Source organism: Hibiscus syriacus, unplaced genomic scaffold (genome assembly GCF_006381635.1).
Source record: "Hibiscus syriacus cultivar Baekdansim isolate YM2019G1 unplaced genomic scaffold, ASM638163v2 tig00110271_pilon, whole genome shotgun sequence".
Lineage (NCBI taxonomy): Eukaryota > Viridiplantae > Streptophyta > Magnoliopsida > Malvales > Malvaceae > Hibiscus > Hibiscus syriacus.
Window position 1 is genome coordinate 1,214,007 of NW_024062657.1, and position 25,153 is coordinate 1,239,159.

The following is a 25,153-nucleotide window of genomic DNA, read 5'->3' on the forward strand; positions in this document are numbered from 1 at the left end:
TTGAGAAGTATGATGGAAAAACGTGTCATGTTTCTCACTTGACCATGTTTTGTCGAAGAATGACGGGATTTGTGAAGGATGATAAACTACTAATTCACTGCTTTCAGGCCAGCTTGATAGGGTCAGCTATCAAATGATATAACTAATTAACCCGAACTAAAATAGGGTCCTATAAGTATTTGGCCAATGCGCTTAAAGAACAATACCAACACGTTACCGACATGATGCCTGATCTTGTTACTATCCAAAACATGGAGATGAAGCATAACGAGACTTTTCGTCAATACGCTCAGCGCTGTAGGGATATTGCCACTAAAGGGTAACCACCACTTATTGAGAGGGAGTTTATAACAATGTTTATAGATACGTTAAAATCTCCATATATTGATCATATGTTAGGAGTGGAGAATAAGAATTTCTCTGTTTTCATGATGTGTGGTGAGATGATCAATAGAGCACTAAAGAAGGAGCAGATTGTTGATATCCAAACTCCTGTAAAGAAACCCTATGTGAAAAAGAAAGGAGATGTGAATAATGTAAATTTCTCTGTGAATAAGACGAAGACGGGAAATTCTTCATCGCAAGGAGAAACTAAGCGCAAGCATAATACCGAGAGAATAATATTCACTCCCATACCAATGACATACACTGAGCTTTTCTATGGAATAGTCTATGCTCACATAGTGTCACCAAGATTTATTGATCCAATTAAACCACTTTATCCAAAATGGTTCGACGAAAATGAGACATGTGAATATCATGGAAATCTCCAAGGGCATAATATTGAGAAGTGTCTCTTTTTTAAAAGAGTGGATGAGGATATGATTAAGAGAAAAATAATGTCATTCAATGACTCAGAGACACCTTGTGTAGATGCAAACTCACTTTTGAATCATCAGAACCAGGGAGTGAACGCTATTGAGGATAATCGAATAATTTAAAGGAGGGTTGAAGAAGTTAGAATGCCACTGAAGTACTGAAGTAGGTATATGTTGAAATGAAGAAGAGAGGGTTGTTGAGCCCTATAAAGAAATGTTCAACAGGAAAGACATAATTTCTATGAGTACCATGGTGAAAATGGTCATCAAATTCAATACTGTCAAGAATTCAGGCAGATGGTCCAAGAATTGATGGACAAGCAGGAGTTGTAGTTCTATGAATAAGGGATGATCGAGAATAAAAGATATATCTACGCTTCTGAAGAAAGTTCAGGAGATGTGGAAAAGAAATTAATAAAGCTTGTCCTGGTCATATCCAAACTAAACTATGAGGCAAGCGGTGGAAGTACAACATCCAGGGTGGTGATCAAAACCCCGATGCCTTTTGCCTACAAGAGTAACAAGAGTGTTCCCTGGGATTATACATGCAAAATTAATACTCCTGAGAGTAAAGAGGAAGATATTGATGAAGTTGGATTTTTCACCAGGAGTGGAAGATGCTATGCTCCTGGAAAAGCATATAAAGCAAGAGTTATGGTTATTGAAGATCCTGAGAAAAAAGTAAACGAACCTGTCAAGATTGAGGAGGCTCAGGAGTTTTTAAAATTTCTGAAATACAACAAATATAATATTGTAGAACAACTTCATAATACCCCGACACGGATCTCGATGTTATCTCCCCCATTACATTTTGAAGTAAATCGAATTTTTTTTATCAAAGTGCTTAATGAAAATTTTATGGGGAAGGATATACCAGTGGAGCACGTGGACAGGATGATATATCATATTAATGCAGATAATTTCATTTACTTCTATGATGATGAGATACTTGGAGGAAGGAAAGGACAGATGCAAGGTACTACACATTACTTCCCATTGCAAGGGGATCATCATCTCTAGGGTGTTAATTGAGAATGGGTCAGCCTTGAATTTCATGCCTTTCTCTACTCTGAATAGACATCTTGTAGATGCCTCTCAGATGAGGGTTTGTGGCAATACCGTAAGGGCGTTCGATGGGACAAAATGAAAAATAATGTGGAAAATGATTATCCCGCTCAAATTTGGCCCTACGATATTTGAAATAGAGTTTGTTGTCATGGATAACCATTCGAGTTATAGTTGCTTGCTAGGGAGGCCCTGGATTCACATGGCTGGGGATGTTCCTTATTCCCTTCACCAAAAGCTCCGATTCATTTTTGATGGGACTCTGGTGACCATCAAAGTAGAAGAAGACATCATTGCCTCAATCACTACTGATGCACCATATGTAGGGGTATGAGAATGCATTAGAGTCCTCATTCCAGTCCTTGGAATTTGTTAATGCCACATTTATCCCTGAAGGCAAAAGAATTCTTACTCTTCAGCTTTCAAAGAATAAAAAAAAGCAGTTAAAAGAGACATTAGCTAGTGGAGCGAAAGTAGGAAAATGTCTAGGCAAGAAATTACAAGGCATCACTGAAGGGTTGGCTCCAATTCCTAAAGGAAATTATTTTGGCCTCATATACAGGCTAACTTATCCTAATAGAGTCATAGATGCACAAAAACTCAATGAAAGAAAGAAGGCAAGAGCATAGGGAAAATATTATGTTTGGGAACCCATGGTCATACCACCACTCTCCAAATCTTTTGTGTCTGGAGGATTTGTGACTGACACATTGAAGCAGTCATGGCATGGTGAAGAAATAGAAATAATTGAAGATTTGATGGGAAATCTGAGCATCAATGCTATCATAGATGATTCTACTGGAGAGTGCTCATTGGCATTAATTCGCTCGTGTCCTCCTGGTTATGTTTTGAACAACTATACTGTTGAATAACTCCCCGTGTTCTATAAATACTCTTCAAATTAATGCATAATAACAAATTTGTCTCCTTTTTTGACCCAAATATAATAGGGATTTTGTAAAAGACGAATTGTTATTTGTCATTGCTTTAATGAAATGATGTTTTCTCTTCATTCTCTTCTTAGCAAATATTTAATTTAATGCTTTAATCTCTTGATTCCTTATTGATAATTATTCTTTTGGTAAATATTAAATAAAATTCTTGTCCATATCCAAATATACTCATTTTCCATTCGTAAGTCTTCAGATATCAACTGTTCGAATAATGATATTTCCAAACCACCGATTTATTTTGAAAATGACATGTGTCTCGAAGAATCTGAGGGTTATAAAGATAATGAGGAATGTGAGTTAAACTCTGAACTTGTTAGAATGATGAAGCAAGAAGAAAGACAAATATTGCCATATAAAGAGAAATTGAAACAATAAATTTGGGAATAGAGAATGATAGAAAGTAAGTCAAAATTGGCACTTCGCTCTCACAAAAAACAAGAGAGAATATTATAAGCCTTCTATGAGAATGTAAACACGTGTTTTCCTGGTCTTATCAGGACATACCAGGATTGGATAATGACATTGTGGTACACAAGCTACCGATAAAACCAGAATGCAAGCATGTTCAACAAAAACTTCAAAGGATAAGGCCGGATATGCTATTAAAGATAACGGAAGAAGTGAAAAAATATTGATGTATGTTTCTTACAAGTGGCCAAGTACCCTGAATGGGTAGCAAACATAGTGCCAGTCCTAAAGAAAGATGGAAAAGTTCGGATGTGTGTTGACTATCGGGATCTCAACTGAGCGAGTCTCAAAGATAATTTCCCACTCCCACATATCGACACCTTAGTTGACAATACAAATGGTCATGCTTTTTTCTCCTTCATGGATGGTTTCTCAGGGTATAATCAAATTAAGATAGACCCTTAATACATGGAAAAGATAATGTTTATGACAATGTGGGCACATTTTACTATAAGGTGATGTCATTTGGACTCAAGAATGTAGGGGCAACATATCAAAGAGCCATGGTTACTTTGTTTCACGATATGATGCACAAAGAGATAGAAGTATATATGGATGATATGATTGCCAAATCACAAACCTCAGAAGAACATGTGAAGGTATTAAGGAAGTTGTTTTTAAGATTAAGAAAATACCAGCTCAAACTTAACCCAACCAAGTGCACATTCGGAGCTACTTCAGGGAAGTTATTGAGATTTGTAGTCAGTGAGAATATGATAGAGATTTATCCTAATAAAGTCAAAGCAATCTTGGAACTACCACACCTTAGAACATAAAAAGAAGTATGAGGGCTTCTGGGGAGGTTAAATTATATTGCCAGATTCATATCTTAGTTAACCGAGAAATATGATACAATCTTCCGTTTACTAAGAAAGCAAAACCTAGGAGAGTGGGATAATAGTTGCCAAGAATGTTTCGAAAAAATTAAGAGTTACTTGACTAATGCTCTAGTCCTGATGCCACCAATTCCAAATAAACCATTGATCTTATACTTGAAGGTCTTTGAGAAGTCAATGGGATGTGTATTGGCTCAACATGACGAAACTGGAAAAAGAGAACAAGCTATTTACTATCTCAGTAAGAAATTCACTGACTGTGAGACTCGATATTCCTCGATCGAAAAATTGTGTTGTGCTTTAGTATGACTGATAAGAGGCTGAGACAATATTTGTTGTATCAGACCACCTGGTTAATATCAAGACTAGATCCATTAAAATAACTGATGGAATCAACGGCTCTACCTGGAATGATGACGATATGGCAAATGCTATTGTCCAAATTTGATATAGTCTATATGAATCAGAAAGCAATCAAAGGAAGTGTTATTGTTGACTTCCTGGCAAGCAAAGCATTAGAAAACCATGATCCAGTAAAATTTGATTTTCCGAATGAGGACTTAATGAATATATTTGCTGCTGAAGAAGATGCTCTGAAAAATGAAGCCTGGAAAATGAATTTTGATGGTGCCTCGAATGTTGTGGGACATGGAATTGGGCAATACTACTTTTACCGGAAGGAGATCATTATCCTTTTAGTATTAGGCTCCCCTTTGAATGCACAAACAACATGGCAGAATATGAAGAATGTATCATGGGTATTCAAGCTGCAATTGAGCACAAAATTAAAAGCTTGGAAGTATTTGGCAATTCTGCTTTGGTTATTTATCAACTTCGCGGGGAATGGATGACTCAAGACTCCAAATTGATAGAATATAAGAACTTGGTGATGGAGTTGATCAAAGAGTTTGAAGAAATTTCTTTTACTTATCTTCTCCGTGAAGAAAATCAAATGGCAGATGCCTTGGCTACGTTGGCAGCTATGTTTAAGGCCGATGATCAATCTAGAATGATGCCTATTCGAATGAGTATAAGAGAAATGCCAGCTTATTTTTGCAACATTGAGGAAGAAGAGGAGGATGGTCTCCCATGGTATTATGATATTCTCCATTATGTGAAGTATCAGGCTTACTAAGCTGAGGCAACTGAGACTGACAAACGAACTTTAAGAAGATTGGCAATGGGGTATGTCCTCGATGGGAATATTTTTTCATAAATGCCAGATCCATGATAATAAAATACGTGTTCCTCCTTCACCACTCCATGTAATAAACTTGCCTTGGCCATTTTCAATGTGGGGCATCGATGTCATTGGGGCAATATCACCAAAGGCTTCAAATGAACATCATTTTATTTTAGTGGCCATTGACTACTTCACCAAATGGGTCGAAGTTGCCTCATACTCTAATGTCACAAAAGGAGTAGTTTACAGATTCCTAAAAAGAGAAATTATTTGTAGATATGGAACACCATAAAGGACCACCACAGATAATGCGATGAATCTAAACAATGATTTAATGAAGGAAGTCTGCACAAAGTTGAAGATCAAACATCACAACTCGGCTCCTTACAGCCCAAAAATTAATGGGGGCGGTAGGGGCAGTAGAGGTAGCAAATAAAAATATCAAGAAAATCATAACAAAAGCAACCAAAACATATAAAGACTGGTATGAGAAGTTACCTTTTGCGCTGCTTGCTTATCGCACATCTGTTCGTACATCTACTGGGGCAACAACATTCTCTTTGGTATATGGGATGGAAGTAGTTTTACCTGTTGAGGTGGAAATCCCTTCTCTGAGAGTATTAATAGAATCGAAGCTTGACGAGGCTGATTGGGTACAAATTAGATTTGATCAGTTGAATTTGATTGAGGAAAAAAGGTTGAGAGCTATTTTCCATAGTCAGATGTACCAGAAAAAGATGATACGAGCTTATGACAAGAAGGTTAGACCTCGAGAATTTCATGAAGGTGATTTGGTACTAAAAAGGAGCCTCCCTATGCAAAAAAGACTTTTGAGGGAAGTGGATGCCGAACTGGGAAGGTCCCTATATTGTAAAAAGGCATTCTCTGGAGGAGCTTTGGTTTTGGTAGAAATGGATAGAGAAGATTTTCCTAATCCTGTGAATTTTGATTCAGTTAAACGATATTACACATGAAGAAAAAAAGAAAAAAAAAGGAAATGAAAAAAGAAAACAGAAAAAAGGAAAAGAAAAAAGAAAAAAGAAAAAGAAAATTAAATAAAGGAGGGATCAAGATGAAAACCCAAAATGGGCATCTTGAAACCAAAGTTGGATTCGAGTTGATAATCCGTAGTGGACGACTTGAATGTTCAGGATTTGAAATGGTAGATTCCCTCGGAAGCCTAACAGTTAAGGGAAAGACTTTCATACTTGCACTTTTTTTGTATGATCTGAATCTTTGAGGCACATGTCAACTTTCAGGAAAAATTTGGGGTGAGGAAATAGAAGGACTCGACACTTGATATTCACTGTTTTGTCTTTCATTCTTCTTGTAATTTTTATTTGTTCCTTGATACAGAAGTTTGTACTTTCTCATGGCCTCTTTTTAATGAAATTTTTGAATTTGATCCATTATCTTTGCATATATATTCACCAAATTATTGATCAATAACAATATCAATTAGTATGCCTTACTCTGAAAAGTGTTAGAGTATGTGGATTTCAAAACAGGTGTTCACTAGAGAGCACATACAAAGACAAGCTTTCATAAATAATTAAGCATATCTTTGAAAAAGGAGGGTTTAAATTGATTAAATCAGTTTTAGCATAACCTTACATTTCTCAAGCAAAGAAGTCCCAATTTAAAGACGCACAGTAAGGAGATGCCATTACGATCGAATTTTCTCAAAAAATCAACCAGTGGCTAAATAATCAACAAGGCAAGATAAATTTTCTCGAGGTAGATCAGAGAAACCACGTCAAGGAATATTTAACAAGAGGTTAAAAAAGTAACCATAATCAAAACTCAGATGTTGGAAAATGTAGAAATCTCACATATTTTGATCAAAGAGCATGAAAGATCCCAAATGCCATGATCAAACGGTGCATATCCCGTTAAACATGCATTTAGATCATCTTTAGGGCATATTGCTAGCATGGAATCATGACATATGACAATTTTTAACGGGATCTTGAAGACCTATCACCTTATTAAAGCAGTGAATTAGTGATCGACCGACCAGATCTCCTCATCACGTAGGAACCGTGTCACCCCTAGATAACCAACCGTCCTCATCACGTAGGAACCATGTTATCTACCTTATCAATAAAGATGGCCTCCCGTCCTTATCACGTAGGAACTGTGTTATCCACTGATAACTCCGTAAAAAGATCATATTTTGGGACCTTTTCACTTAAGTTGTTGAATGTCTAAGAGCTCATTTAGGACCATGTAGATGCATTTAGGAGCATATAGTTGCATGTGGTAGAATTTGATTTGAAGCGACATTTTAATTTTTCATCAGTACTGCCTTATGGGAAAGGTGCTTGTCTAATGATGTGCAGGAATTGAGATTAAGGAAAAGAGGAAAGTAAATGCCATGACATAAGGAGACTGCTGAGCAGAATGAAAATACCGAGTTGGATTGGCATTTTGAAAACGAACAAAGTGAAAGAATATATTTTTGAAGTCCCCTACTTTCACGTGATCTCTGCCCGAGAAATCTGCCTCGAAGATCCGCCTGGAGGGATCACCGTTGCTACAGCCGATCTTGTGACCACGCCGCCTGCTCTGCAGATCCTGTCTGTCATTGAGCTTCTGCAACAAGATTATGTCGGGTACTCAGCCAGCAACCCAGGCTAGATCATAGCCAGCTCTGCCCGATCCCCAAGTAATTTAACCATGGTTTAGGGTATCTTAGGAACTTCAACACCAAGTTCTAGGGTTAATTTTCTTCTATAAATAGAGGATAAAGCCACAATGAAGAAGACTTAGGTTCCACGTTGTTTTGAGCTTAAAAATTTGGAGAGAGAAGGTATTACCTTTCTCCGTCAATCCTACTTGTCGTGGTATTTCTCCTTGACAAGCCTGAGGGAGTGGCGTTCTAGGCATCCGAGATGAGCCAATTCATTGGGGGTAGTTCGTGGTGGCTGAGGGAAGCTCCGGCTGTGAACGTCGAAGGCTTTTCCTCATTCACTTTGTTATTTGCTTTAATATTTTATCACTTGGGTTGTAAGGAACGGATAAAACTTTCTTTGTACTTGTTTATTTCGAACCCCACCATGAACTAATCCTATTTAGTGGGAGTTCATTTTGGATATTTAAGTGTTATTTCAATGAATGGTTGTTTTCATATGTTATAATCTATTTTGTTTATGAAACTTAATGCCTTAAGGTTGTAGGAGCTATGAGAGTAGCCATTCCTTAGGAGATTCTTAGGGTTCAAGAGAATACCTAGGTAATACATCCTTAGTGTTCGAGAGAAACTAGGGAGGAACCACATAAGCAAGGGGTTCTAGATAGTAACTAGGCCTAATCCACCTAAGAGATAAGGCTAGGATTTCATTCGACTAAAATGAGTTTTGCGTAAATGATAGGTTAGATGTTAACGCTACCGCAAAAAGGTATTGCCGAGATATATCCTGTTATCTGGACCAATAGGATCACTGCAAGGGTTTACGCCAATCGGTTTTTCCATGGCATCTTCAATCTGTCGAGTCCCTTACTAGAGATAGCATAGAGTACCTTAGTAGACTCTGTCGGGCAGGCTAGGCATAGAAGGAAGACCATTCTGAGAAGTAGGCTTAGATTTTCCTTAGTGACTCCCTATCACTCATTCCCGTAGCAGCTTGTCGTGTGAGAAAGACAAAGTCCTATTAATCAAATCGTATATTTACATTTCATTTTGCCTTAACATATCCAATTGTTTGCACTTAACACAATTAAATTTTCCACGACATATCCATTTGCTACCATACTTCTATTCCACTTCCACAACATACATCTCAATTTACCACAGCATTATCATTTGTACATAGCATCACTAACTTTACTTAGGTGACAGAGTAAAGTGGTTTGACAAACTTGTTAAATTTCCTCTAATCCCTGTGGAGACGATACTCACTTATCACTGTATTACTTGTTCAATTGTGTATACTTGCACATATATCCGCATCCATATTTAGTACTCACAAAGAGCAGACAAGTTTTTGGCATCGTTATCGGGGTTGGCAACTGGAAGTTAATTAGTTTTGTCATAGCATCTTTATTTTACTTGTTAATTTTTTTGTATAGTTTTACTTGTTATTTTCCTTGTCTTTTTCAGGTTTTTATTTTACGTACTCAACGTGCTCAAGCAAACATGTATCAGATCAGAAATCTAGGAATTGGTCAAAAGAAATATCAGGATTTTGAGGCAATTTCGAATTATGGGAATGCAGCTAGGCCTCATACTATTCGAGATCACTTAAACCCTATTATAGATGACCTAGATCTTGATATTGTAGCTCCCAATATTCAGGCAACCCAATTCGAGCTCAAACAAGTTATGTTTGACATGTTGGACTTGATTGGACAATTTTGTGGTGCTCCTCATGAGGATGCAAGACAACATGTTCGAGCATTTTTGGAGGTCTGTGACTCCTTTCAACAACAAGGTGTGCATGAAGATGTACTAAAATTGAAGTTATTTCAATATTCTTTGAAAGATCACACCAGGGCATGGCTCAATGGATTACTTTCCGGCTCGATAAGGTCTTGGGCTGACTTGTGCAAAAAAAATTTGCTACTGCATAATCAACCCAATATGAACAACCATCTTATAAATACCATAGCATCTTTTCACCAAGGGGATGAAGAGTCTATGTATGAGTGCTGTGATCGATACAAAAGTTTGCTTCGCAAGTGCCCCAATCATGGATTCCATGATTGGATGCAAGTGGTGATGTTCTATAATAGAGTTAATGTACCCATGAGGATGATACTAGATGCCTCGGTAAATGGGACATTACTTGACATATCACCAGCAGAGGCATTCGACATTTTGGATAGGATTGCCAACAATGATTATCACTTTTCATCTTCAAGGCTTAGAGTTGGGAGAAAAGCACCTGTGACATTTGAGTTGGATACTACGGATTCCGTGTCCGTCCAACTTTCTGCCATCACCAATACGTTGAAGAATTTGCAACAATCAAGTGAAGTGAAAGAAGTAAAGGCAACTAACTCAGCATGTCTATTATGCCATGGAAATCACCATGAGAGCGAGTTTTCGACCAATATGATATCCATCAACTATGTAGAAAACTATAATTGAGGTAACAACAACCCCTATTGTAACAATCTTGGATGGTGCCAACGTCCAAACTTCTCTTGGGGAAATCAAGGAACCAGCAGTGCTGTCAGCCTGCTAGGCAGCAGAACTTCAATGACTCCTAGGGATTTCAAACGAATATGCCATGGCATAATTTTAATGAGAGAGTATCGTCTTCATCAAACACAAGCTCTTTGGAGGCCACAATGCAAGATTTTATAGCAATCACGAAGTTCATGCTGCATGACCATGCAACCTCTATAAAAATCCAAGAAGTTTTGCTTCAAAGCTACAACTCTTCTTTGAGGGCCTTGGAGGGTCAGGTAGGCCAAATTGCCACAGTATTACATTTTTGCTCATATGGTAATCTACCTAGTGATACTGAAGTCATTAAGGCTCAAGATAGGGAGAATTGTGGTAAATTCACCTTAAGGAGTGGCATTAAAATCTACAAAGATGTTAAGTTTGCTGGGAGACACTCGAAGAGCACGGTCATGAGATTTTGCACGAAAATCTGAAGGTGCATGAAGATTCAGAATCGCTTCAAAACAATGATGAAGGTTCGATGAGTGCAGCCAATGAAGACAAGAAATATTTTGCCATGACAATAGAAAATCCCTCATTAGTAGGAGTTGATGACCACAGGAAAGCTGCAGAATTTTGCCGCAATAAATTTTTATGCACTAACAATCACTTGAAGCTTGATGAAGAAGATAAAGAGGAGCTCAAGGATAGTCCAAAGGAGATGAGTCAGTCTATCTTACCCATTGAACTTTTGCCGCAGAATTTTGCCATGTATGAAATTTTAATCTTTAGATTCTGTTGAACTCACTCATCTTAAACCCCAAGTGATTGATCATTTGTCTAGGCTAGAAATTTAAAAGAATTAGGAATGAAATAGAGATTAAGGAAAAATTCCCTAATGAGAAATTATTATTTGACGCGGTAATTTTGAGGCATGCTAACATTGTCAATTTTCTCGTTAGTGTTGTTTTGCTTCCTTACTTAACTAGCCTAGGAAAGAACAAGGTCATACACCATGGTAGCTACTTGAATAGGGATGACCTCGACCTCTCCAACGAATTTGCTGCCCAAATGATTTCAAGTTGCCACAGAAAAAATGAGCGAAAAGAGATCTTATTCCACTACCATTCAGCTTCAGGAAAAGAGCAATTTGAAGAAGATAGGGCTACTAAAAAGGTCCTACAATTCAGATGTGAAAGACACGAAATGCCAGGGCAAACTATTTTGAAGGTGGAACTATTACATGTATGGGGTATTTTGGTCTACACTGGTGCTCCAATCGAACGAGACAAAAATACTATAACAATTTGAGATGTTTCAGAAAGCACACACCCCAAACTTATAAAGAAGACTCAATTGGTGATGGCACAAACGATGACATTGCTGATGATGTCCACCTGTAAGCACAAATGCCACGACAAATTGAAATATTTCTGGCCAGGCAGACCCAAGATCAAGTGGCGAATCCGACCAGCAACCTGATTACCTTCTTTGCCTATATCAAGCGACGAGATGAGGATGTGGCAATGGCCTTTATGGAGCTCATTCCACAGCCCACGGAGCCACACGATGTAGCACAATCGAAAATGCCACAGAAATTCCCTTTGCGAATGAGTCAACGCTAACTGAAGAAGGTGTCTAAGCGTAAGGAGCCAAAACAATCAATAGTCCCAGAAGGCCCCAGTACTCCCCCTACTGCGCCAGCATCTGACTCGAAACACTCCAGCCCCACACAACTGTGAAAGTGCACACGTCGCACGACCGCCGCACCACCGCCGCACCACCATAAGTATGAAGTTGAGGTACCTTTCATTGTATTGCATTTCATAGCATGTAGTTTCATTTTCCTTAGTTTTAGTAAGCATTGAGGACAATGCTTCTCTTAAGTTTGGGGGAGGTAGGGTTTTCAACACATTGCATGCTAGTATTAGTAAATTAAATATGCCATGACATTAGTAAGTGTTTGAATAGTTTTCTGGAATTAGTTAAGGATGCCCGATGATGATGAATTCTTGATGACTAGGATAGAATGTACGTGACTGGTTGAGGATGATAGAACCAACTCTAGGACTTGCTTCTTTGAAACTCCTGAATACACGATTGTATGCTTTCCATGCTTAAGAAACTTAGAATTTTTTTATAAGAATTCTTAAATGTTGTGGCATAAAACTGTGAATGATAAAAACTCCACATAAAAAAATTGATGAAAAAAAATAAAAATGAATGAGTGAAGTTATAAATAAATGCCTCGGCGTATCTGTAGAGGGACACTCCGCTATGCCATGGCTTATGAGTGAATGAAAGTAGTCACGGGATGACTCTACCTAACTAACTCGGGGGTGGAAGGTATGCTCCCTTTCACCTAGAGTGATGGGCTAACTCCTCTCGTAGCAGAATTAATGAAAGAAAAGAAAATAAGGTGAGAGCAAACATTTGTAAATGTAATGGAAATTTAAAAAAGCTTGCTTAGAAAATTTTTAGGTTTGTTAAGCATAGACTGAATACAAACACGCACACACCCACACAAAGAATCTTACCCTAGGGGACAGTACTTGATTTCTCGACTTAAGTCTAGCATGTTGAAGCCAAATGTGCTGAGGGCTGAAATTTTATCCCATATAACTATTTTGTTTCTGAATTTGTCATGGAATTTTTGTTTTGCTTAATACTATCCACTGCTTGAGGACAAGCAATAGCTTATGTTTGGGGGTGTGATAACTCCGTAAAAAGGTCATATTTTGGGACCTTTTCACTTAAGTTATTGAATGTCTAAGAGCTCATTTAGGACCATGTAGATGCATATAGGAGCATATAGTTGCTTGTGGTGGAATTTGATATGCCGTGGCATTTTAATTTGTCATCAGTGCTGCCTTATGGGAAAGGTGCTTGTCTAATTATGTACAGGAATTGAGAGCAAGGAAAAGAGGAAAGGAAATGTCGTGACATAAGGAGACTGCTGAGCAGAATGAAAATGCCGAGTTAGATTAGCATTTTGAGAACAACAAAGTGAAAGAAGATATTTTTGAAGCCAGTTGTCCCATACTTTCACGTGACCTCTACCTGAGAAATCTTCCTCGAAGATCCGCCTGGAGGGATCGATGCTGCTACAGCCGATCCTGCTGGCCGCGCTGCCTGCTCTGCAGATCCTATCTATCCTTGAGCTTCTGCAACGGGATTAGGCCAGGTACTCAGCTAACAACCCAGGTTGGATCATAGCCAGTTCTACCCGATCCCTAAGTAATTTAACGATAGTTTGGGGTATCCTAGGAACTTCAACACCAAGTCCTAGGGTTAATTTTCCCCTATAAATAGAGGATGAAGCCACAATAAAGAAGACTTTGGTTCCACACTGTTTTGAGCTTAAACATTTAGAGAGAGAAGGTTTCACCTTTCTTCGTCAATCCTAATTACTGTGGCATTTCTCCTTGACAAGCCTGAGGGAGTGGCGTTCTAGGCATCCGAAAGGAGCCAGTTCACTGGGGGCAGTTCGTGGTGGTCGAGGGAAGCTCCGGCAGTACATGTCGAAGGCTTTTCCTCCTTCGCTTTGTTATTTGCTTTAATATTTTATCACTTGGGTTGTAAGGAACAGATAAAACTTGCTTTGTGCTTGTTTATTTCGAACCCCACCATGAACTAATCCTATTTGGTGGGAGTTCATTTTGGATGTTTAAGTGTTATTTCAATGAATGGTTGTTTTTATATTCTATAATTTGTTTTGTTTATGAAACTTAATATCTTAAGGTTGTAGGAGCTACGAGAGTATACATTCCTTAGGAGATTCTTAAGGTTTGAGAAAATACCTAGGTAATACATCCTTAGTGTTCGAGAGAAACTAGGGAGGAACCACATAAGCAAGGGGTTCTAGATAATAACTAGGCCTAATCCACCTTAGAGATAAGGCTAGGATTTCATTCGACTAAAAGGAGTTGTGCGTAAACGATAGGTTAGATGTTAAAGCTGCCGTAAAAAGGTATTACTGAGACATATCCTATTATCTGGACCAATAGGATCACTGCAGGGGTTTACGCCAATCGGTTTTTCCAGGGCATCTTTAATCTGTCGAGTCCCTTACTAGAGATAGCATAGGGTACCTTAGTAGACTCTGTCGGGCAGACTAGGCATAGAAGAAAGACTATTCTGAGAAGTAGGCTTAGATTTTCCTTAGTGACTCCTTATCACTCATTCCCGTAGCAGCTTGTCGTATGAGAAAGACAAAGTCATATTAATCAAATCGTATATTTACATTTCATTTTTCCTTGACATTTCCAATTGTTTGCACTTAACACAATTAAATTTGCCACGACATTTCCATCCATTTTGCCACGACATATCCATTTGCTACCATACTTCTATCATTCCACTTCCACAACATACATCTCAATTTGCCACAACATTATCTTTTGTACATACCATCATTAACTTTACTTAGGTGACAAAGTAAAGCGCTTTGACAAACTTGTTAAATTTTCTCCAATCCCTGTAGAGACAATACTCACTTATCATTGTATTACTTGTTAGATTGTGTATACTTGCACATATATCTACACTCATATTTAGTACTCACACAGAGTGGACATCCACCGACTAGATCTCCTCATCACGTATGAGCCGTGTCACCCATAGATAATTAGTCGTCCTCATCACGTAGGAATAGTCTTATCATTCCTAAAGATGGTCTGCCGTCCTCATCACGTAGGAACCATGTCATCCACCGACAAGATCTCCTCATCACGTAGGAGTCGTGTCACCCATAGATAACCAGCCATCCTCATCACGTAGGAATCGTGTTATCATTCCTAAAGATGGTATGTCGTCCTCATCATGTAGGAACCATGTCATCTATTGACCAGAACTCCTAATCACGTAAGATCTGTATCACCCTTAGATAGTCAAACTTCCTCATCACGTAGGAATCGTGTTATCACCTAAATTTAGCTAAAAACGACCAGAACTCTTCATCGCGTATGAGTAGTGTCATCCTAAACAGCAAACATATCCAATTTCTAAGCAAAAAGGAGAACCATACAAAAACGTGTTGTCTTGTCATCTTTTCCCTATTCTTGTTATCATAAGAATGTGCATAGAGGAACAACTGTAGACACCCGTTTTTGTCTGGTTTTTTTTGTTTTATTTTATTTTATTATCTTATTATTATTATTATTATTACTATTATTAGTTATTATTATCGTTACTATTATTATTTACCTTTTGCAGGCCCTAATTTAGAGCCCAATACTATTACAAGACCAATATGAAGCCCCAAGACCAAAACCAGATTACAACCGAAGCCCAGTACTAAAGCCCAAGTTACAAGTAACCCAACACTCCAACAACAAGACCCGTAGCCCGGATGACCCGATTCAGGTCCAAATTCAAGAAAAATATTACTGACCTAGGAAGTCCCTTCAAAGACAGCAAGAACAAGATGGCGAAACCCTAGCTGAGCTGGAGGCAATTATTGACAAATTCAAGAAACAAACGGCTAAACTTTGGATAGTTCTTATCGATGGAAGGCTCCAATGGTGTTGTCGTTAGGAATAGGCTCAACAGAGAGTGAAAGACGGAGATGCAGTCATTCGAGACTTTTTGGAGCAAGCAGCTCACCACTTGCACAGTTTAGCCAGAGAAGCTGGAACGGTTCGATAGAGCATTCAACCGGTGACAGCGAAAAGGCGTAAGATGAATCAACCTGTCAGAGGTTATCCGAGATCTATATCATAAAAATGTTTTGTCTCTTTAGACGTAACACTTTTATCCCCAATAAGGATTATTTATAATAACAGATACATTTTTTGGCTCAATGCCTCGAACGTTTCATGCATCATGCATTCTTGCATATTTCGCATTATTTTTTATCTTTTCTCTTCTTTTTCTTTTTTTCATTACATTAATTTACAAGAGATGTCTCATAAAAAATGATGAATGTAACATCCTCAATACCGGGTTAGTGACCAAATTGTAAAGTTTCAGAATTTGGTGACTAAAGTATAAGAATGAAATAGTTCAATGATTATTGGATATATATATGATGAAGGTTAATTAGTAATTATTAAAGGAAATTAAGGGTTAAATGGTCATTTGACCAGAAGATTTTTTTATCTTTCTTTTAAAGGTGATATAAACGTGGGAAGGGTGAGAAGAAAAGAAAGTTCTGGAGCTGGGTCATTTCCTTCCTCCTCTCTTCCCGTATGCTCCATGGCAAAGGTAAGTTTAATTTCAGTTGGTTAATTCTTGAGTTTTAAGCTTAGTTTTGATTCTTTGGGTATTAAATAAGCTTAAGGAAAGCTTATATGGGATTTAAACAATAAGATAAAGGAATTAAGAAGGAATTTGTAATATGAGTTTTAAGATGAAATTTTGATATGGTATGGTTATTGAAGTTTTATGGATGAATTTGACTTGTAATCAATCTAATTAAGAAGTATGAAGTGTTAGAATTGGAATTAGAACACATTGAAAATTTGGTATGATTCTTGAATCTCATATGGAAGATAGGATTTTGAGGTTTAAGATGAAATAAATGAATATAGATTGGTTTAAGTATGTGTACTAGAGTTAAGAATGAAAAGGGGATGATATATGAAGTGTTTGAGAGGAAATGAAGTAATTTTCGGGTTGAAAATATGATTTCTGGGCAAGGGGAATCGGTACCCATTCAAGGGGAACCGATACCCCTTCAAACGAACAAAATTTCCAGAATGTCATGAGGGAATCGATACGCCCTTAGTAGGGAACCGATTCCCCCTAAAGGAAAAATGGGAATATTGGTTTAATAAGTTCGTTTAAGTTGCTAGTATCCAATTACAAGGTGTAGGTATCTAATAATTACCTCAAAATGTACATTTATGTAGATTCTGTGCGCAAAGCAATTCCGGAATATTTGGCAAGTAAGATCGATCAAGGGAAAGATAAGAGATTGAAATTGACTAGTGAGGCCAAGGTGAGTGTATACTAGTGATATGTAGTGTTTAATGGAAATAAGACTTGCGATGAGTCTATTTCCTAGAGTAATATGCATGAAGTCATGGACATGATTATGTGTGGTTATAATTATATGTGATTATCTGTATTACATTGATTGTATGTATGCATGACTAAAGATAATGATATGCTTTGTATATGCTATATGATGTATGTAAGACTTTAATATGTAATAATGGAAGAACATGAGATAAGTTATATGATAGAGTCATAAGAAATGAAATGAACATGAGAGAATAAGATAATCAAGTATAAGTTATATGATATGGTATAAGTGATTATACGAGAAATGTTAGGAGATTCTAAGAGAATAGTATGAATTCAAAGGCATAAATAAGGATACATAAGTAATATAGGGAAGATTGATAAATTAAAAGAAACTATGGTTTATGTATTATAGTGAAGAGCTACAAAGTTTTATTAAAGAGTATTGTGGAAGTCATGAGAAATTGAACTAAATAAATAGATGGTTTATGTGAGTGGAAAAAGAAAATGATATAAAATAAATGGAAATTATTTATAAGATAGCATGAGACTAATTGAACATGTAATATAAACTTTATAAAGGAGTACTTGGGTAAAATTATTATATGATACAATTATAGAGTATTACTATACAAATTATATTAAAATATGATATATGAGAATATGAGTAAGTTTATAGGATATTGATAGGACATATAAGAATATTTAAATGTATGCTGATATGAAAAAGGGAATACAAAGAAATGGAGCATAAGGTAGATAATATGATATCTGTTATTATATATATATATGATATATGTCATCAGGTAATATGAAAGGACTCTGAAAATTGATATAAGCTACGTGAAAGTGTTCTAGGTGTTTCTATATGTTATATGAAGTATATGATCTTATGTGAACAAGATATGATAAGTATGTTTACATGAATAAATGTGATTGGGTGAGAAATGATAGAAATTATATGAAAACATGATATATGTGACATGTGAATTATATGGAAATGATCTACGTGTAAGTGAACTATGTGACTATGTGATAATATGAAAATAAGCTATGTGATACGTGATATGTGAAAGTGAATTACAAGTTTATGTGAATATTTGAAATGAAATAAATGATAACGCCCATGTTATGTGTCATGAGAGCTAGGGGTATAGTTGGCATGCCAAGAGTCGAGGGTCTACCCGGTCCTTCGGGACATATGTATATTCTTTGGAACATGTGTGAAGTCTTGAAAGACACATACTTGATCCCTAGTATATGTATATGATTCTTAAGGAATAATATGTGGTCCTTATGGACATTATTATATGGCACTACGGTGCAATTCTACGCGGTCCTTCGGGATATATATATATTCTGTGGAACATGTGTGAAGTCTTGAAAGACACATACTTGATCCCTAGTATATGTATATGATTCTTAAGGAATAATATGTGGTCCTTATGGACATTATTATATGGCACTACGGTGTAATTCTACGCGGCACTTCGGTGCAATTATACGAGCTGTGGTGACAGCATTAGTGCACAACCTCTATAGACTCACATATCGATAGTTCTCACATATGTACATGGGCTAATCCAGAGATATGAACAAATATATGTTAGTGGTATGATAAATGTTATAGAAATGATATGATGTTGTGTGTGTATAGTGTTTGATTGAAAAGGTTAACCATAAAAGTATGTGATTACATGATAAACTGTTAATGATGAATTATGTGTATGTATGTATTTACTGTAATTAATCTGATATGATTTTATATGATACGAAGAATGCATGGAATAGGTATAACATGATAGAACAGAATATGCATGTATTGATATATGTTATAAAGTGCATTATAAGTTGTTATGCCTCACTAAGTCTTCGACTTAGCGTGTGATTGTTTCACACGTAGGTTTCGAGAAGAGTAAAGAGTAATGCGGAGCAAGACAGGTCAGTTTTCCTTACCAAATGTCAGATCAGAAAATATAGGTACTGTATATAGAGTGTAGTTGGCATGTAGTCTAAAGATATAAATTGTATGAACTTTGATATGTTTTGTAAACGTTTTGAATAAGTTAAATGTTATCAAAGTTTTTAAATTACTCACTATTTTATACGAATAAATGTTTGAAAAGTCAATGTGACACTTCGGACTCGTATCCGGGTCGGATACGGGTTGGGGTGTTACATTTAATGGTATCAGAGCTATGGTTTAGCCGATTCTCGGCATAAACTGAAGTCCAAAGTGTCATAAAAGGTGTACATGCCAACATAGATTGAAAAAAAAAATTTCTTATCTGATAGTGTAAGGAATATGTTGTCTTGCTAATAAAATAAGAATAATTTAATACAGTAGAAATCCGATCGTGATAATTTCGAAGTAAGTGAAAGGTGATATTCCTGATTGTGATAGCTATTCACCTGCCCTGGCCAGGCAGGATGAAGAGCGGACACCTCAGGAAATGCCTAGTAAGATCAAAAGTTGATTTCAGAAAGCTGAAATCATATCTGAATAATGATAGAAAGTTTTCATCGTTTAGAATCGGAAACACGATATAGAGTAGTTTTGTTATTATGTGGATAAGATAGAATATGGTGAACATGTGTCACCATAAGAAGGTTAAAAAGATCTAAGGACGTGATGAGTACGTATAGAAGAACTCAAGGATAAGTGCATCAGTGACAAGTGTATAAGATGTATAAAGTCAGAGCTTATGAGTTTGAAACGAAGTGATAGTATTGCGCATAAACAAGAGTATGTTTATGATAAGGGTTTGCAGTTAAGATGAAAAGAGTTAGCATTGGCTAACTAGAGTATGTGATAAAAATGTACTGGAATTATAAGATTATAAGATATTGTCAGGATATGATAACCAGATCTGCAATGGATCTGGATATAGTTGCATACTTGGATCATAGTAATGTGGTATAGTAAAGGAAAAGGAAGTAAGAATTTGTATATTTAAGTAAAGCTGAGGATTGATAAGAAGAGTTTGAGAATGTGTATATCGATGATCAGATTATAGGACACAGGAAGTCAGAATGTTGAGTTTGAGCAAAAGAAATTTCAGGATGTATGAGAATAGAGGTGAAATTGATAAGTTGAGTAAGCGAATTTTGAGATAATTTAGATTGGAAAGGATGTATATGATTGGTATAATAGGGCTTGTGCCCTAGATTGAACAAAAGTTATTATCTAGCTGTCAGAGTAAAGGTGCTAGAGTTATAAGATTGGAGGAAAGATAAAGTGGAGTTAATTGATTATGATGTGAATTTGAATATAGTTTTATATTCTGAGTAGATAGCTATGATGTAGAAACAGAGATAAGTATTTGCATGGAACCTTCAGGAAGGAAAATACAAGTATAAGAAATGATAAAGAATGAAGTTATGTATAAGAAATGGGTTATTAGAGTAATGAGGATGCAATGAAGATTGGTACATAAAGATGAGTATAAGTGATAAGACAAGAGTATGTGAATATGAAAGGAAATACATGATTTATGTATAAGGAAGAAGGAATAAAGAAATGAAAGGGATTGATTTAAAGGATCAGATACGATAAATATGGAAGTACAGAGGACAATTTTGATATAGAAATAAGACAAGTGTGCAAGGTGATGTGAAAATATTGTTTGACTCCTTAAAGTATATGTTTAATCACATTGAAGAAGATTTAAAGTTGTGTTTTGGTCAAATGATGACGAAATACAAGTTTGGTATGGTTATAAGGTAATTAGAGAGTTATGAAGAAATAGATGGATTTATGATATAGAGATGGATGTTACTGTCAACGTGATGAGTGACATTATATTGAATTTTTAAAAAGGTCAAAGGAAAGATGCATAATCGAATAAGAGAAAAGACAACAATGAATTGGTATTACTGGTTATTGTTTATATGATAAGCAACAGGGGATGAATGTATAAACGAAAAAGATAGTCGGAAAACTAAAGGATTAAAAAGTAAGTTTCTGATGATGACAAGAAAGAATAAGTCAGGGAAGCAACATAAGAACATTAGAAGATATGTTCTTATTAAGATGTGCAGTGAAAATTCGAGGACGAATTTTCTTATAAGGAGGGGAGATTTGTAACATCCTCAATACCGGGTTAGTGACCAAATTGTAAAGTTTCAGAATTTGGTGACTAAAGTATAAGAATGAAATAGTTCAATGATTATTGGATATATATATGATGAAGGTTAATTAGTAATTATTAAAGGAAATTAAGGGTTAAATGGTCATTTGACCAGAAGATTTTTTATCTTTCTTTTAAAGGTGATATAAACGTGGGAAGGGTGAGAAGAAAAGAAAGTTCTGGAGCTGGGTCATTTCCTTCCTCCTCTCTTCCCGTATGCTCCATGGCAAAGGTAAGTTTAATTTCAGTTGGTTAATTCTTGAGTTTTAAGCGTAGTTTTGATTCTTTGGGTATTAAATAAGCTTAAGGAAAGCTTATATGGGATTTAAACAATAAGATAAAGGAATTAAGAAGGAATTTGTAATATGAGTTTTAAGATGAAATTTTGATATGGTATGGTTGTTGAAGTTTTATGGATGAATTTGACTTGTCATCAATCTAATTAAGAAGTATGAAGTGTTAGAATTGGAATTAGAACACATTGAAAATTTGGTATGATTCTTGAATCTCATATGGAAGATAGGATTTTGAGGTTTAAGATGAAATAAATGAATATAGATTGGTTTAGGTATGTGTACTAGAGTTAAGAATGAAAAGGGGATGATATATGAAGTGTTTGAGAGGAAATGAAGTAATTTTCGGGTTGAAAATATGATTTCTGGGCAAGGGGAATCGGTACCCATTCAAGGGGAACCGATACCCCTTCAAACGAACAAAATTTCCAGAATGTCATGAGGGAATCAATACCCCCTTAGTAGGGAACCGATTCCCCCTAAAGGAAAAATGGGAATATTGGTTTAATAAGTTCGTTTAAGTTGCTAGTATCCAATTACAAGGTGTAGGTATCTAATAATTGCCTCAAAATGTACATTTATGTAGATTCTGCGCGTAAAGCAATTCCGGAACATTTGGCATGTAAGATCGATCAAGGGAAAGATAAGAGATTGAAATTGACTAGTGAGGCCAAGGTGAGTGCATACTAGTGATATGTAGTGTTTAATGGAAATAAGACTTGCGATGAGTCTATTTCCTAGAGTAATATGCATGAAGTCATGGACATGATTATGTGTGGTTATAATTATATGTGATTATCTGTATTACATTGATTGTATGTATGCATGAATAAAGATAATGATATGCTTTGTATATGCTATATGATGTATGTAAGACTTTAATATGTAATAATGGAAGAACATGAGATAAGTTATATGATAGAGTCATAAGAAATGAAATGAACATGAGAGAATAAGATAATCAAGTATAAGTTATATGATATGGTATAAGTGATTATACGAGAAATGTTAGGAGATTCTAAGAGAATGGTATGAATTCAAAGGCATAAATAAGGATACATAAGTAATATAGGGAAGATTGATAAATTAAAGGAAACTATGGTTTATGTATTATAGTGAAGAGCTACAAAGTTTTATTAAAGAGTATTGTGGAAGTCATGAGAAATTGAACTAAATAAATAGATGGTTTATGTGAGTGGAAAAAGAAAATGATATAAAATAAATGGAAATTATTTATAAGATAGCATGAGACTAATTGAACATGTAATATAAACTTTATAAAGGAGTACTTGGGTAAAATTATTATATGATACAATTATAGAGTATTACTATACAAATTATATTAAAATATGATATATGAGAATATGAGTAAGTTTATAGGATATTGATAGGACATATAAGAATATTTAAATGTATGCTGATATGAAAAGGGAATACAAAGAAATGGAGCATAAGGTAGATAATATGATATCTGTTATTATATATATATATATATATGTATATATGAAAGGACTCTGAAAATTGATATAAGCTACGTGAAAGTGTTCTAGGTGTTTCTATATGTTATATGAAGTATATGATCTTATGTGAACAAGATATAAGTATGTTTACATGAATAAATGTGATTGGGTGAGAAATGATAGAAATTATATGAAAAATGATATATGTGACATGTGAATTATATGGAAATGATCTACGTGTAAGTGAACTATGTGACTATGTGATAATATGAAAATAAGCTATGTGATACGTGATATGTGAAAGTGAATTACAAGTTTATGTGAATATTTGAAATGAAATAAATGATAACGCCCATGTTATGTGTCATGAGAGCTAGGGGTATAGTTGGCATGCCAAGAGTCGAGGGTCTACGCGGTCCTTCGGGACATATGTATATTCTTTGGAACATGTGTGAAGTCTTGAAAGACACATACTTGATCCCTAGTATATGTATATGATTCTTAAGGAATAATATGTGGTCCTTATGGACATTATTATATGGCACTACGGTACAATTCTACGCGGTCCTTCGGGATATATATATATTCTGTGGAACATGTGTGAAGTCTTGAAATACACATACTTGATCCATAGTATATGTATATGATTCTTAAGGAATAATATGTGGTCCTTATGGACATTATTATATGGCACTACGGTGCAATTCTACGCGGCACTTCGGTGCAATTATACGAGCTGTGGTGACAGCATTAGTGCACAACCTCTATAGACTCACATATCGATAGTTCTCACATATGTACATGGGCTAATCCAGATATATGAACAAATATATGTTAGTGGTATGATAATGTTATAGAAATGATATGATGTTGTGTGTGTATAGTGTTTGATTGAAAAGGTTAACCATAAAAGTATGTGATTACATGATAAATTGTTAATGATGAATTATGTGTATGTATGTATTTACTGTAATTAATCTGATATGATTTTATATGATACGAAGAATGCATGGAATAGGTATAACATGATAGAACAGAACATGCATGTATTGATATATGTTATAAAGTGCATTATAAGTTGTTATGCCTCACTAAGTCTTCGACTTAGCGTGTGATTGTTTCACACGTAGGTTTCGAGAAGAGTAAAGAGTAATGCGGAGCAAGACAGGTTAGTTTTCCTTACCAAATGTCAGATCAGAAAATATAGGTACTGTATATAGAGTGTAGTTGGCATGTAGTCTAAAGATATAAATTGTATGAACTTTGATATGTTTTGTAAACGTTTTGAATAAGTTAAATGTTATCAAAGTTTTTAAATTACTCACTATTTTATACGAATAAATGTTTGAAAAGTCAATGTGACACTTCGGACTCGTATCCGGGTCGGATACGGGTTGGGGGTGTTACAATGAAAGTAAGGAAATTCCTGAAACATAAATTTGTGCGTCTGAAGGTACATCAAAAGGAGCCCTACAAATAAAACGGTCGAGAAATAGGGATCAAGTGCAGAAGAAGGCCCTAATCCAGCTAATGGGGCATCCCAATGAGGATTTATTCAATTTTGCAGCATCCTTTTTGGACTTGCTTTTTTATTTTTATTTTTAACTTTCTCATATATCTTTTTGAAACCTACTTTTGAACTTTGACATATTTCTTTTTATGATGATATTTCAATGAATTTACGCTAAGCATTAAATCAAATTTACAACTTGAAATTCTTTGAATATCAGCTGAATTAAAAAAACTCTGTAATTGATTCAGAATTACAAATCTTTGACAAAGTGACAAAACAAGGACTTTACCCCGAAAAGCCCGAACACCATATATTTCCCTTATAAGAACCGATATAACCTTCTCCTCTCATCAAG

General features: G+C 35.8%; 1 protein-coding gene across 1 annotated transcript in view; it reads left to right on the plus strand.

The window, feature by feature from the left end:
* The first annotated feature begins 952 nt into the window (after positions 1 to 952).
* The window catches only part of LOC120115792 (BOI-related E3 ubiquitin-protein ligase 1-like), a 28,879-nt gene continuing 4,678 nt past the window's right edge, over positions 953 to 25,153 (plus strand). Inside the window, exons 1-3 of the mRNA XM_039136397.1 lie at positions 953 to 956; positions 5,211 to 5,222; positions 9,299 to 9,305. Coding sequence (XP_038992328.1) covers positions 5,220 to 5,222; positions 9,299 to 9,305 — 10 coding nt within the window. The 5' untranslated portion in view covers positions 953 to 956; positions 5,211 to 5,219. The remainder of the gene's footprint in view (positions 957 to 5,210; positions 5,223 to 9,298; positions 9,306 to 25,153) is intronic.